The following is a 16,324-nucleotide window of genomic DNA, read 5'->3' as shown; positions in this document are numbered from 1 at the left end:
GTTAGACATGTACTTTCATAGAAGAAAACTAAGGAATGCTCAATCTCTACTTGTTCTGTCAGTATTTACTGCATGGAACTAGCCTCCAGAAAAGCCTGGAGTTTTCCCAGGAGTGGTCTTTATCCTGCTCCTTTGCCACTGTGCTCTAGTGACTGCATTCTCCAGTGCCTGTTACAAGACAGGCATCTGAAGGTGCCAAAAATCAGTTGAATTCCACATAGGCAAAGGATCTGGTTCCTGTAGAGAGAACTGTGCCTGCTGCTGGGGACTTTCAGAGCCACAATGGTGGCCGAGGTATTGGCCTGCACTCAAAACGGAGGTCTGTGTGGAATATAGTGGTGTCTGGCTCTGTCAGGGTGTGGAATGAAGACAGGATCCCTTTCCCTGTTCTTGGAGCAGGCCTGGCATGAAGATAGAGGTACTTTTCTATCTGGATATTCATCGGCAGGTAAAGTGTCTTAAAGACACAGCTGTCTGCACCTCAGACCCCACATCCCGGAAATAGGTAAAGGCTATACCAGAGTAATGGTCCACCAGGGCCTGGAGTGAGGGGAAGGTGAGGCGTGGTGAGATGTACAGCCAACCATTGTCAAGGTTATGGATCCTGTAGTGTCTGATCCGGTCCCACGATGAAGGGTGGCTGAGGCGGATGGACAGGGTATAACAGCCTGAGGAGGAAAGGGCCAGAGGCAGGACTGAGGCCTTGCTGGGATCCAGCCTCACCCAGGTGGGGAGAGAAGGAGATGAGATGTCCACAGGGCATCCCACACAGAAAAGAAGTGGGCAGGAGAAGGACAAAGACGTTTATTGGTGATCATAGTGACAATACCTTCTTAATAGGGTTTTTGAAAGGATGAAATGATATCATACACACAGGAGTCCTCAGGCCTGGTACATTTTAAGTGAACATCAAATGCTGACTGTTATAAAAGATTCAAGTGGGCAGAAAAGGATTCAAGTGTTAAAATGTGAAAATGGGCCCGCCCCTGGTGAAAGGAATTCTTTCATTCCATTTTGGGAACATTTGGCATTAACTAGTCAAGTAGAACATGCACATGCCTCACAGCCCAGGAGTTTCATCTTTCTAAAGTAACCATGTTAACTTAGAAATACATGAACAATATTCATAGCAGCATTGTTTGGAAAAGCTCAAAACTAAACAGTCCGTATGCACTTAATAGAATAGTGGATTAGAGGGGCCTCCCTGATGGTGCAGGGGTTAAAGTCCTAGGGCTATCAAGCTATCACCAGCCACTGTGGCTTGAGTTCAGTCCCTGCTGGGAGCTAAGCCACATGGTACAGCAGACCTCTCCTGTCTCACCTGCTGCTCCCCTCAGCAGTGTATTTCAGTAGATCTGCCTATTCTGCTCCCCACTCCTCTGTCTCTGGTGAATTCTCTCGCCCCCTATACCTCCTGCCTCCACCCCAGTTCTTGTATGCATAAATAAATAAAACATTAAAAGCAGTTACAGCTCCGAAATTTAACTCCTAGGCCACCAGAGAGGCCCAAAAGTTTAATTTTAAAGTGACCATCAGTGCAATTCACCATGTTAATACAAGAGAAAAAACATGATTACATGAAATGTAGAAAAATCATTGGACAAAGTTCAACACCCATCATGACTGAAAAAACAATACATAACAGATAATTACAAGATTTGCTTGTGTCCTATACGGCTATAAAAAATTACCACAAACTTCATGATTTAAAATAACACAAGTGCATTATCTTACAGTTCCTGAGGTCAGATGTCTGAAATGGGTGTCACTGATTAAAATCAGTGGTGTCAGCAGGCCTGTTTGTTCTGTAGGTTCTAGAAGAGAATCCATTACTCTACCTTTTCCCAGTTTCTAGAAGGCACCTGCTCCCTTAGCTCATTGCTCCTTCATCTTCAAAGTCAGCACCATCTTCCAATCTATAAAATTAGTCTTCCTGCCTTCCTACCACCCTTTTGATTTCATTGGGTTTATCTGGATAATCCATGATAATCGCCCCATCAAATCCTTAATCTACAGATTCCTTTGTACAATATAAAGTAAGATATTCAGTTTCTAGGGATTAGAACCTAGAGGTCTTTGGGGAGCTATAATTCTATCACCTGACAAAACATCCATGAAAAATCTGTAACATTATACTTAAAGGGAAAGACTGGCTTTTTCCTTCTAAGGCTGAGAAGAAAGTAAGAGTGTTCTAACAACTTCACTCAGTGTACTAGAGGTCCTAGTTAGTGCAATAAGTCAGAAAAATAAAGATATATAGATTGGAAAATAAGTAGTTCAATAATTTGTTCATACGTAAACAATCATAAGGAATCTACAAAAAGCTACTGGAACTAGTAAGTGAATTTAGGAAAGTCAGCATGATTTGAGAAGTATAGAGTAGGGTCTCTATTTCCTTTCCCTTATTCTCTGACTCTGGAGACCCTTTGACCTCTGTACCTTTAAGAAGAGTCTCTTCTTGAGACAAGCTGTGACCCTGAAAAAACTGTGGTTGAAAAAATACTAAGTATCTGAAAATAGGCCCAAGAGGCAACCAACCCAACTGACCTACTTGACCAAGTCCTCTGCATGTTTCTCCAGCCACTCCACCTTGGCCACTGCACCACAGTTACTAGAACCAGAAAGGGAAGCTACACGGAGGATCTGACCGGTGAGTTCAGTGATAACAGATAAGCTGTGTTAACCGCCCTGTGGGGAGAGGTCACTTACCAAGGCCATCTGTGACTGGCCCATGTGCCTGGTATCCTGCTGCTCCTTCCCACTGCATGCTCCAGTTGGTCCCAAATACCTACTGCTCACTCCCCTTCCAGGACACCACCTTTTAACTCAGACTCCCTGGGTTCAAATCCCATACAGAGCCATGTTCTGTAACACCCTTGCTGCCCCATGCTCTCTAGTTGTATCTCTAAGGCACATCACATTATTTGACCTCTCAGATCTGTTTTCTTCTGTAAAGGGGAATAATTGTCCTATGCTCACCAGATTGCCACAGGGATCTGGATGGCAAAGTACGTAAAGCATTCAGCACGATGGCTAGCATGTAGCAAGCATCTAGTAATTCCTACCAGGCCTTTAGTCCTTTGCTTGTGCTGCTCCTTCTACCTGTGTGACCCCTAGCTTTCCTCTTACAGCTCATTTATGCTGGGACAACTGGTCAGATGCTTCCCCTGCTTGAGAAAAACTCTAAACTTGCCTAATTACCAGTGCTTCTGTGGCACCAAGTAGTCCTGCTCTGCATTGTCTGTCCTTCAACCCTAGACACCCCACACACATATAAAATAGTAGGAGCCTCCTAAGAATGGTTCTGATTTATCCTGCCATCATCTTCCCATCTCAGAAAACAGCAACATTCATGCATTAGTAAGCCATTAATCCTGGAGTCACTCTTGACTGCACCTCACATCTAGCCCAACAGAAACTCCTGTTAGCGACATTCAGAAGATATCCAGAACCTGGCCACTTCTCACCCTGACAGAGTGTGTAACAACTTCCCATGTGGCTTCCCACTTCCTCCCTATCCCCTGCCACATACTCCTGTGGTATCAGTCAAGTATCAGGTCATGTTAATCCCTACTCAGAACCTCCCTGTCACACTCCAAATAAATCCAAATTCCTCCCTGGAAAGGCTCTATGACCTGGGATCTGCTCCAGGCCCTCCTGCCTGCTGCCCAGGCCTCTGCTCTCCTGCATACCTCCCACCTCTCTATTCTCTTACACTGCTTGTTCCTTCGTGGCACTAACCTCCACTGAAGTCACTCATGTGTTTGCACATACAATCAATGAGATTGTGGGCAGGGATTTTGCTTTTTACCAATGAATCCCTGGTGCTTAGAACAGGAGCTGGTGCAGAGTAGCCATGTAATGTCTATTTGTTGAATGAGTAAATGAATCTCTATGATTAAAAGCAGTTTTTGATTAAAAGCAATTAAAAGTCGTTGCCACCAAAATGACAAATAGTCTGGAGAAATACATTGAAATGGGTAGTGAAGGGCGAGTGTATTTGCCATGTGAAGGAATTGAGAATAGACTTGCCAAGCTGAAAGACAAGCATGTGCAAGGAGGCAGCAGTGGAAAGAACATTTGTGTTCATGGACTGTTCTTGTGGACAGTGGAGTCAGAAGAGCAGTAGGAATCGTGGCTGGGTGCAGGAACTGAAGAGGAACTCATCAGGAAGAAGGCAAGGAAGGTACATGATCCTGGATTCGAAGAAGCTCAGGCTGGCTTAGCCAGTGTCACATCCTGCCCTGCAGGGACCTCTGGGGTCAGGCACCATGCCTTTCCAGGTGGTCTGATGATCACCAGGGAGGAAGGTAGGGTCCAGAGTGGTGTGAGAGATCAAATTAGAGATGTGTTGGGGGGGTGGGGGAAGAGAGATGGACCTAGAAGGACTCTCTTAAACTTTCTCTGCTGAGGGTTCTGAGGAACTGATAGTCTCTGGGAGGCTGAACATTTGATCTTCCTCTGTCTGCATTCTGAGAACAGGAATTACACATTACCTATCAGGATATGTGTTTCCCAACTGGCAGAATGGACAGAGATGGGCCCTTAGTGGCAGGAACCACATTTACCCATTAACGTCCCCTACAGTGCCTAACAGAATAGACACATCATAGGACAGTAGGAAGGTGAGAGTGATGATATTGGGGCCTGACCCTGACACTGACCTCTGGAGAATTACTGTGACCTCTACCAGTCTTCAAGGATTTGGGCCTGACTTGGGCCCTGCCATGGCTCCCCTCAGGCCTAGAGCAGAACCAGGGGGCCAGCAGGACTTTGGAGAAAATGGAGGACCATCCCCTCCCTCCAGACTCTGAGTAATGTTCTTGGGAACTTACAAGCCCCAGGCCTCCTCCTTGGTCTGTCCACGCACATGTTCAAAGACCCTGAAGAATTTTTCCCTAGATGTTCATCTGCACCTTGGTCCAAAGAAAAGCTGATACTGATAACTCTTACTTACTTACTCAACAGTTGGTTACTGTTTTTGTTTTTTTAAAGATTTATTTATTTATACAAGCACTGGGTACAGTCAGAAGCGTGGGAGGGTGAGAGAACTCACCAGAGCCAGAGCGGGGAGCAGAGCAGGCAGAAGGACGGAAGTACACTGCTGAGGGGAGCAGGCGGCGCAGCAGGAGAGGTCTGCGCGCCATGTGGGACCCTCTCTGGCAGCCGAGGATAGAACCGGCACTGCAGAGGCTGAGGGCAGCTTCACAGCCCAGTGCTCAACCGCTGCGCCACTGGGGAGGCCCTGGTTACCGTTTTATATGACAAGATGCATAATATAAATATAAAAGATGTCTTTTATTACTTCATTCTGGTTCCCTAGATTGAAACTGTTTTCAAACGTAAAACAATGTAAGAACCATTCAGAGAGATTGTGAAGGAAGGAGATTTCTGACCTCTGCCCCTAATAGTTTATTTATTTATTTTTTGAAGATTTATTTATTTATACAAGAACCAGGGTACAGGCCAAATGCATGGGAGGGTAAGAGGATTCACCAGAGACAGAGTGGGAAACAGAACAGGCAGACTGACAAAATACACTGCTGAGGGGAGCAGTGGGCGAGACAGGAGAGGTCTACTTCGCCATGTGGGATTCTTGCCGGCCGACTGGAATCAAACCTGCACTGCAGAGGCTGCAGACAGCTTCACAGTGCGGTGCTCAACAGCCTGCGCCACCAGGGAGGCCCTGCCCCCGATAGTTTAACAGGTAGATCAGCAGTGGGGCCCAAGAGTCTGGCAATTCCTGTACACTCAAGCCTGAGAAACCACCATTTCATGACATCACTTGGGCTCCTAGAGCTATGGTATCAAAACCGCAGTATGAATTTTTATACCTTGACCACTTGATAAAGCAATATTTGTCCCAACCCCTGATGTTTTCTGCTCTTCTCATTTCAACAAGTCATTGGTCCAGAGTCACTGTCGGTGGATTTCAACCCTGGCTACACATCAGAATCACCTGGGACTTTTATAGGTCATACCCCTGACCAATTAAATTAGCAACTCTGGGGGTGCAATGCAGACCTCAGTAGCTTATAAAACTCTACCCAACCTGGGCCTCCCCAGTGGCGCAGCAGTTGAGCGCTGGGTTGCGAAGCTGCCCATGGCCTCTGTGGTGCCGGTTCGATCCCTGGCTGCTCCCCGGCCACCAGAGGAGGGTCCCACATGGCGCGCAGACCTCTCCTGCCGCCCGCTGCTCCCCTCAGCAGTGTACTTCGGTCCTTCTGCCTGCTCTGCTCCCTGCTCTGGCTCTGGTGAATTCTCTCACCCTCCCGTGCTTCTGACTGTACCCAGTGCATGTATAAAAACAAAACAAACAAATAAATAAATAACATGCCTCTATTAAAAAAAAAAAAACAACTCTACCCAACCTGATGATTCCAATGTGCAGTCAAGTTCTAAATCAGCAGTTTGTAAAGTGTGGTGTCCATGCAGCAGTATCACCTGAGAACTTGTTAGAAAGGTAAATTTTCCAACTCCACCACAGATCTTTCAAATCAGAAATGCTGGACATGAGGCCCAGCAAGCTTTTGACAAATCCCGCAACTGATTCTGATGCCCATTCAGGTTTGAAACCCACCAGTCTACATATCACCACTAAACTAAACTGATGTTTTGTCCAGATATGGGGCTGCAGCTTGACAAATACTGTCCAAAAGGGACCTCCAGATGAGAAATGAGAAGTTAGTATGAAGAAACTTCTGCCTTCCCTACAGAACTGGCACATCTCTTCCTTTTTTGATACCCAGGGCTGATATGCTGCTATTCCCTTTTGATGTTGGTGATGGGATAGCTCAAAGTCAAATCTAACCTTAATCCTGAGTAACGATATAGAACTTTAAAGATCCCTTACAATCCTTATCTGCTTTCTCTATTTCCAGCCAGTTCCTCTTGCACATATGCTTGCTTTCTTTTTTTTTTTTTAAGATTTATTTATTCATGTATACAAGAACCGGTAGGGACAGATGTGCGGGAGGGGGAGGATTCACCAGAGACAGAGCGGAGAACAGAACAGGCAGACCAACTGAAATACACTGCTGAGGGGAGCAGCAGGTGAGACAGGAGAGGTCTGGTGTGCCATGTGAGTATCTCTCCGACCGGCCGGGATCGAACCCGCAATGCAGAGGCTGCGGACAGCTTCACAGCGTTATGCTCAACCACCTGCGCTACCAGGGGGGCCCTTGTACATGTGCTTGTTAGGAAAGGGACAGAGTGCAATAGGGGTAGTCACTATGCTTTCAGGCTCAACCAGGCCAGGAAGGGAGGGGGAAGTAGGGCAACTGAGCACAGAGCACTTCCTGTGGCTTTTCAAGCTCACTGGGGCTCAGCCTCACACCCCTGCCCCAGTCAGAACACCACTGTGGTTTCCTGTTTGTAGTTGCAGCACTGGACTGGCCTCCTACCTCAGCCATTCTGTGGGTGTGTATGAAGGTGGGATACTAATGCTGCCTGGAAAATAGCAGAAGCGCCAGGGAACGATCAGCCCAGGCACTCCCAAAGGAAGAGGAGGAGAGGCAAAGAGATACTGGGGAAAGGCCCAGGAGGAGAACTGAGGTAGTGAGCAAAGGACCTTGACAACCCATCACAGTCCATTCAGTTAGGGCAGACACAAGAGGCTGGTTCTCGCGCCTATCTCCTCCCTGGCTTATCACTGTACTTGCACTTCATCATTATTGTCACATGTGGGCACTTCTTTGGGGTCTGAAGCAAAATGAATCTCAGCTGGGTTTGAATCCCAGCCCTGCACTTCTCAGGTGTGTCTCCCCAGACTCATCTCCAAGACTCATCTGTAAAATGGGGGGAAGGGAAGAACACACCCCACAGGGTTGCTTGAAGGCAAGGGGTTAAGCACAACACTATGAAGCTATCCACAGCCTCTGCAGCACAAGTTCGATCCCTGGCCGGTCAGGGAGCAACCCACATGGCGCAGCAGACCTCTTCAGACTTGCCCGCTGCTCCCCTCAGCAGTGTATTTTGGTCAATCTGCCTGTTCTGTTCCCTACTCTGTCTCTGGTGAATCCTCTCACCACCTGCACCTCTGACCTGTACCCAAGTTCTTGTATGCATAAATAAATAAATCTTTAAAAAAAAAAGAGCCAAAATAAATAAATGTGGGCACTGCCACACCTTCTGAATTCCTCTGTGCCCCTGCATACAGAAACCAGGAGACAGGGGTATCAGAGACAGATTCTATTGACTATAGATCTAGTGAATTAGAAATGTGGACATGGAGTCCATCAAAGGCCCTGCACTGGGGTAGGAGAAGTCTAATATGAATATGCAATGTGACATGTCCCTACCTCTCTTCAGGCCTCTGCTTGCCCATCTGTTACACTGGAGAGAGGAAAATCAGGAGATGACTTCAAATGGCTTTTCTATCTCAGATTGGCCAGTGACTCAAAGCACAGAATCAACTTCTTGCCAATAGATCAGAATAATGTGTCTTGGGAAGAGAGGAGTCATTGCTTGTTAGGGCAGAGAAATCCTGTGCCTATATTCTTACAAGTCCCAGAAGCCAAAGTGTTGGCTGAGCCTGGATCCCTGCTGTGGGTCATTCACAATGACTTAGAAATGCAGGCTATTTTTCTGTTACTGAAGGGCTCTCAAGGCAACAATATGGTGGTCTGTCAGATGCTTGACTCCAAAGGCAGATACTCCCCCTTCACATTTGGCCTCCTATCTCTCTACCCCCTGAAGTCACATCACACTTGGCTTTTGGCATATGAGGGATAAGCCCTGACATCAATGAAAATATCAAATAGAGTTGTGTTTCTCAAAGTGTGTACCATGGAACACCAGCTTCCAGGGACCTGAGAGTTCCCCAAGAGCAAGGACCATGCTCACCTCACTCACCAGAGGCTGTTACCATTCATATGCTCCTTTTCCTTCCTTGAGGCCTCCCCACATGGTAGGTACACGAGAAACATTTGTTCAATCAATGAAATCAATGAATGTGGTATGAATATTAGATGCTACATGATGAAAAGTTTCTGTGTTCAAAAGTATTTGGGAAATGCCCAATTAGACAATGTGAAGGCCCTGAGAAGTCCTATAAGAACAAGAAATGTGATAGACAGCATCCCCCTTATCTCAGAGTAAGTCTGTGGGACACATATACAGACTGTCACCCGAAAATGTGTATCTAACACTAACCATGTCTTTTAGTTGAGTAATAATAGCTCCTGTGGCCTTAGAGAGAAAACCCAGCTTCTTAGCCTGCCATTCAAGGTCCTCTGGGCTCTGGCTGACTGCTTCTCCTAACCTGTCCACGGTATAGTCCACCAGTCACTGCTCCCCCTCTCCCCCCTGCACCATTTGATTCTTGAAGCCTGGGCTCCCATGGGAAAATCCTACACATTTCCACTCCGATCCACCCCTCTGTGAAGCGTCCAGCAGAGATGCTAATTGTTCTCTGCCCACGTAGGGTGTCTCCATCTACCCACCAAGGGGAATGACTGGCAGTGAGGATATAGCTAATTCACTATACAAGATCTTAGGCTCCTCCCTGAGGATACCCACCAAGGGAGGGTAAGGCATGGCTCACTCACCTCTCCTGGTCTGGCTCTCCCGGATGAGGAAAGCCCCTCCAGTGTTTCCAGGCAGCAACAGGAGTTCTTCAGCTTTCTCTCGGCTCAGGCCTTCATACAACCACCTGTGGGGAGGAGCAGAGAGAGGGGCAGAGGTTAGTGGAGGGTGAGGAGCAAGATTCTACTAGAATTCCTCCAATCCCTCAGTGAAACCTCTGGCAAGACCCTCCCTCTTTGGGCCTCCTCATTCCATCTGCACCATCAAGAGTTAGTCTCAGGGTCTCTAAGGGCCCCCCAACTCTGTCCTCCTGGTCCTAGCTCCAGGGGCCTCAAAGGACAACCTCATGAGTTTAGCCTTAGTCTTTTCTGTTTAGAGACATCATTCCCAAGTGACATGGGGCAGGTTGGGTGATTCCAGCCTCTTTTCTATCACTGGCCAGTCCCCCAGGACCCCCATTCTATCCACTCACCTTCCCAAGAATTAGAAAAGTACAAACTGTTTCTTTTTTAAAAAATTAGTAAATATTTTATTTGAATATTTAAAATTTTTTACTTTGTAACAGGTGAAAGATATCTGGGTGAGCATTTATTCATTATCATTGAAATTTAGCAAAGTCCTAATGGGGTTTATTTGTGTGAAGAAAGGTTGCAACTAGAATGTTCAGGACATCCTAACATTTTTTAAAGCATCTTACAACTTGTTGATCATACAGTCCATTGCTAGGATTGTTGATTACTCTGATTGCCTATTTTCCTTTTCCCTTAATCCTGCACCTAAAATATGTCCATGAAGGACTTAAACAATGGAAAAGTTGGGGAATTCCTTTGACTTACTAGCCCCGGTAATGTCTCCAAAGAGTCATGCCCAGTGACTACTGGTGTGAAGTCTACAGAAGTCAATTTGGTGAACACGGCTGCCTCTGTCATTCTGACACATCTCACAGGCAAAGCTGGAGTCCAGACTGAGTTGCTTCCAGATAAATAAATTTGAGATGCTGTGACTCATTTGGGTCTAGCAGCAAACTTAGTTTAGCTTACATAAGTAACACAGGTCATTCATACGAAGATGTCAATGAAGAAGTGACAAGGAGATGGTCAGTGTTTTCTTGACTTGAACTTAGTGCAAAACTGCTGACCAGCCGGCCAAGCAGTCAGGTGTCAGCCCAGGTGGGCCTCACATGACTTGCTGACAACATCTGTGTGAGCTGATTCTACCAGGGTCCCACACATCTCAGGATCTCTGTGGTACTTTCATCCGAACCAGACGTCAAGCCTCAGAAAAGCAGGGCACACAGTGTGGCCTTTCTCCATGAGCTGCAGAGTGGCTGTCTCAGCACACACCTGATTCCAGGTAGATCCCACCTATAGCAGTTCACATCCTCTCTCTCTTGACATTGAGTTTTTCTCTCATTATTTAAGGGATCCTGGTCCAGGAGCCCAGGTGACTCGTGGAGCCCAGAGAGCTCAGAGGCAGCTTGTCATGACACAGGTGCTGCTCCTCTGCTTTCTCCCCTCAAGACATTTATACAGGCTACTCCCATTTCCTGCAAGTCCCTTCCAGCATTCTCCACAACTAGATTCCTGGTCCCCCTCCAAAGCCCAGATAATGCCCTCTTCTCTATGAGGTCCTCCTGAGCCTCCTCCTCTGGCTTCCCAAGTCTCACAGACTGACCTAAGAGAGTTAGTTGTCTGTTGCCCCTGAGGGAAGGGCCTGGGCCTGATTCTCCTCTGTCCCAAGCTTTGCTCAGCAAAGGGCTGAGTGGGAAGAGAAAGCAGGAAGCTCCCCTATGGTAGGACTTGGGCTAGCAACTTACCCATGGGAGATTTTGGCCACATGCACACTGGGGATGCTGAACCCTTTGCCTGAAACTTCCGACAGCACAGACCACCAGTCTCCACTCCTGGAGAGAGAAGGGAGAGAGACCCCTGTCAGAAAAGTCAAGACCCAGGGCCACCCTGGTGGAGCAAGGGGTTAAGATGCAACCTATGAAGTTGTCTGCAACCTCTCCAACACGAGTTCGATTCCCCGGCTGGCCAGGGAACCGTTGCCCACATGGCGCAGCAGACTTCTCCTGACTCGCCCACTGATCCCCTCAGCAGTGTACTTCAGTCAATCTGCCTGTTCTGTTCCCTACTCTCTCTGGTGAATCCTCTCACCCCCCCCCTCCCCACACACCTCTGGCCTAAACCCCAGCTCTTGTATGCATAAATAAATAAATCTTTAAAAAAAAAAAAGTCAAGACCCAGAAAACCACTCATTTGGAATTCACAAGGAACCTCAAGACTGAATCCTGCAACCATCTGCCCCACCTGTGTTTCTCAGGATTCCTTGCAACAGGCTGTCCAGGAACCTTTTGGGTGGGAGATGGAATGATTCAGGGTTTCCTCCAAGACCCTGCCCACTCACTGCTTCTCCTTGTAGGAGTATCAGTTGCCTGAAATCCCACCATTAGGATAGCATGTGAGATTGGTACCAAAGGCAGCATTTTTTTCTTCTTGAGGCAGGAGCCCCTTCTCCAATTAAGTGTATCCAGGGGGAGGGAACAGAGCATCCCACCAGATGCCCTCAGAAGGACTTACTCAGAGACAATGGTTAGTGGCTCCCCCAGTCTCAGCGACAGCTCGGGCTGCTCACCTACTGGAAAATTGCTCAGGGCCACGCCTCTGGTCTTGCTCCTTTCTGGATGGAGGGACAGAAATGGTCACCCTTTTTGCCAGCCCTGATGTGAGGTATAGTGAAATTTCACATCATTCTCCTGATGTGAGGTATAGTGAAGTCTCCCCTCCTATAGACACCCCATAGGGGGTACATCTACTGGAATCCCAGGCAGGTATCCCTGGTATCTGAAACTTTTCCAGTTGGGCTTTGCAGAAACCTAGGGGTACCCAGACAGCTTTTGGGAGTCACCTTAGGGTAAAGGATAGGGTGATAAGGGGAGCAAAACTCCCAGCTTCAATTCCCTATAAGCAGATCTCTATAGAGGTTTTGAGGTTTTCTACTGCTCATAAAACTTAAAACCTACAGCTCTAAACAGGAATCAGCACAAATCTCTGAGCTCAGCTCCTGGAAGGCACTGATGAGATGGGCATTGTATGGACTAACTTAGAGTACTGGGCCCTTGGAGGATGAAGTCTCCTGAAGTAGCCATGAAATGACAGTTGTGACTCCAGAATGCTGTGACCCAGGCAGAGTAGCTTTCCTGTGGCCTTTGTTCAGAGCAGTGGGTATAGGTCTATGCTACCTTATGAGAAAAGGTGTGGCACCAGGGTCCATTGTGCTAGGCCTGGCCCAGAGCAGGTGACCAGCAGGTGTGTAAGTCTTACTCAAGTGTCCTGGCTACCACCTCACTGAGTACCTGCTATGTGTTGTGCCTGATTAGGTGCTGTCTGTTTCCTCTTGTCCCTCAAATATCTGAAGTAGCCATCTCTAGTTGGCTACACTGGACAGTAAGATGTCGCTGAGGCTCAACAGGACACTCTGCCAGAGTGAGGTCACAGCTCCTTCAATGGGGTAGCAATGGGATAGGTGGTCATGGTGGCTGCTTGCAGGCCCAGGTTGTGGGGCACTGGGCCAAACAGCAACAGCAAATTTCCAGAAGTGTCCAGACTCCCTGGGAGGCCAGAAAGGGAATCACAGAACCAGAGGACACCAAACCTTGTCACATCAGGACTGATCCAATGATGTAGTAGGCATGAGACCTGATTTCCAGGCTCAATGGCAGGTGCAAGCAACTCCCTCAGCATAGGTCACTCATTCGTGTGCCAGTATCAGAGATCAGCCCATTTAACTAGACCTCCCTGTGCCTGTCGGGGCCTTGTTGCCTAAGAAACCCACCTTCCACAGGCTGCTGAGCCACTTCACCTGCAGTTCAGTGCCCCTCCCTTTCCTTTCTCCCCTTCTATTTCAGCAAGGGTCTCTATAATAAAGCGAAAATACACTAATCAGCACATCAATGCTTTAAGCTATGAAAAGCAGTCAAGGTCAGCAAGAAGTCAAGGGCATAGATGTCAAGGGATCTACAATGTCCTTTAGATGGAGCTGGGGTCCCTTGAGGTGGGGGAGGGGTGGTGGACAGACAAAGACCCAGAGAATGGGTGGGGAAGACCTAGAGACCCAGAGCTAGACGCTGTGTGGGCTGAGGGCTTCTGGGTCAACATGAGAAGAGTGGGACTGAGATACTAGAATGGATTCCTTCCCACACATCTTCTCAGACACACATGAAGACCCCTGTGGTGACCTGACTCAATCTCATTAGAGTCCAGGAGTCACTCCTCTTCTCAGTCATCTGTATGTAGCCTAGGGTTGGCTACCCTACAGTGCAGGAAAATACCTGATGCCTGAATAAATGATGCAAACAAATCTTGTGGAGGGTGTCCTTCGACAAGGGTGGAACTAGGGAGCCTGGAAGGTCCTCTTCTCCTGGAAGCCCTAGTCTTGCACCCCTTGAAGCCACTGAGCTACATGTGCTATTTCCATGATTGGCGCCTCTGCCTGGCCAACTCACCTTCCTCCTTTACTCCCTGGCTGAAATGTCCCTTCCTCCAGGTATTATTCCCTGATAAGCCCCTCAGCACATACTCTTGATCAGTATCACCAAAATATAACACAATTATAATTGACTCTTGGTGTAGCACCTATCTCCTGCCTTGACTGTCCCTAAAGGCAGAAATGGTGCCTCTTTTGTTTACTTCTGTGTCCCCTGCTCCTTGCACAAGGTCGGGCATATGGTAGAGCCTTAGTAGATTTAAGATGGATGCAAAGCTGACAGACAAATAACTCACTGAGAGGTTGCCTGACGTCCATATACCTACTGGGTCCAAGGTAGACCTACTGGGAGAGAGGCCACTGTTCTCCCTGGAGACACTGGTGGGGTGGGGGTCGGGGGGGCAATATACTTCCCCTCAGGTCTCACTGGCAGGGAAGTCCTCCAGGACACCTGTGAGGGGAATCACCACCATCGGCAGCCCAGGCATGACTCAGAGCAGCCTGGGGGCCACTGCCTGTGGCTACATTCAGAGGAAACGAGGTGTAGGTCTGTGTGGTTTCCAGGTCTCTTCCTCCAGGGCCTGGTGGGCCCCAAGTTCTCATTGCAGACTGAGTCACTAAAAGGAGGCAACTGCCTCCCCAACAGAAGTTCTGTAGGGTCTAGGATGTCAATGCCTATGAGGCTTAGGGAAGACTGGTATTAGGAAGATGAGGATACTGGAGATGGGGATTGAGGAGTAGAAGGAACCCTAGCCATTGTAGGGAGTTTTCGGATTAGGGATAGTGTCTACCTAAATGAGAATACCCAGATACTTGGCTCTGCAGTCTTACAGTTCTGTTTAAATGTATGACCATATCCTATCTAGTCAGACTACCACTCAAGATTGAAGGAGGGACAAGGTGCTTTATAGTGAAACAAAAATGAAAAGACTACAGCACCACCAAGCTGGCCTTAAAAGATTAAAAGTGCAGAAGACCTCTCTAGTCTAGCCCACTGCTTCTCTTAACAATATAGTTCAATAAATCCACCTTTTCTGTTCTCAAAAAAAAATACTAAAGGGACTGTTATAAAACAATAATAAATCTCATCTAGAAATAACAGACATGAAAATTACACAAGAGGGAGAGTAAATATGTGCACCGTTAGAATTAGTTTATATTAAATTTTTCAGCAGATCACACATAGACAATCACATATAAATTTCAGTATAACCTTCAAACAAAAATCAATAGAAATAACACATAAGAAGGTGGAAATAAAACACAAACAAAACATAAAAAGAAGGTATCAAAAAATAAAGACAAAGACAAAATATAAAAATAGAAGATGTCAAATAACAAAATGACGTATCAACAAGACAAAAAATGTTTCATTAATTACCCTAAGTCTAAATGGTTTTATTACCAATTAAAAGGAATACTGTGGCTGAATGGATTATAAAACCAAGTCTAATCTTTTGTCTGCAGAAAACTCATCTTATTACTAAAAATAAGCACCGGCTTAAAGACAAGACTGGAAGACAATTCTATAAGCACATGTTAATAAAAAAAAATCAGGAAGTGGGGCCCCCCTGGTGGCTCAGGGGTTAAGTCTCAGCCTATCAAGCTATCACCACCTACTGCAGCATGAGTTCAGTCTCCCACCAGGGAGCTAACCCACATAGCACAGCTGACCAATCCTGGCTTGCTTACTGCTACCCTCAGCAGTGTATTTCAGTAGATATGCCTGTTCTGCTCCCCACTCTGTCTCTGGTGAATCCTCTTACCTCCCACACCTCTGGCCTACACCTTAGTTCTTATATGCATTAAAAAAAATCTTAAAAAAAAAATCAGAAAGTGCTTTACTTATATAAGATAAAGCAGATTTCCAGTTTTAAAAAGTAACACAATAGATGAACATTATAATTAAGAATTATACAATACATGAAGATATCAGTTATAAATATATATATATTTACCAAATAATGGACCAAGATATATAAAGCAAATACATTTATTTACTTATTTATTTATTTTAAAGATTTATTTATTTATGCATACAAGAGCTGGGGTACAGGCCAGAGATGCGGGGGTTGAGAGGATTCACCAGAGACAGAGTGGGGAACAAAACAGGCCGATTGACCAAAGTAAACTGCTGAGGGGAGCAGTGGGTGAGTAAGAAGAGGTCTGCTGCGCCATGTGGGTTGCTCCCTGGCCGGCCGGGGATCGAACTTGTGCTGCAGAGGCTGTGGATTGCTTCATAGTGCAGTGCTTAACCCCTTGCACCACCAGGGAAGCCCAAAGCAAATACATATAACAGAATTAAAGAGAG

At 46.8% G+C, this 16,324-nt stretch overlaps 1 protein-coding gene across 3 annotated transcripts in view; it reads right to left on the bottom strand.

Moving 5' to 3' along the window:
- The window catches only part of SLA2 (Src like adaptor 2), a 29,148-nt gene that overhangs the window by 1,927 nt on the left and 10,897 nt on the right, over positions 1–16,324 (bottom strand). For all 3 annotated transcript variants that reach the window (XM_037495526.2, XM_037495533.1, XM_037495541.2), the window contains 4 exons: positions 12,108–12,207; positions 11,342–11,428; positions 9,549–9,652; positions 519–668 (listed from right to left, as the gene is read on the bottom strand). In XM_037495526.2, coding sequence (XP_037351423.1) covers positions 519–668; positions 9,549–9,652; positions 11,342–11,428; positions 12,108–12,207 — 441 coding nt within the window. The remainder of the gene's footprint in view (positions 1–518; positions 669–9,548; positions 9,653–11,341; positions 11,429–12,107; positions 12,208–16,324) is intronic.

The sequence above is a fragment of the Talpa occidentalis genome, unplaced genomic scaffold, assembly GCF_014898055.3.
Source record: "Talpa occidentalis isolate TD23 unplaced genomic scaffold, MPIMG_talOcc4v2.1 talOcc4.10, whole genome shotgun sequence".
Lineage (NCBI taxonomy): Eukaryota > Metazoa > Chordata > Mammalia > Eulipotyphla > Talpidae > Talpa > Talpa occidentalis.
Note: the sequence above shows the minus strand (reverse complement) of the source record. Positions and strands in the feature narration are given on the sequence as shown.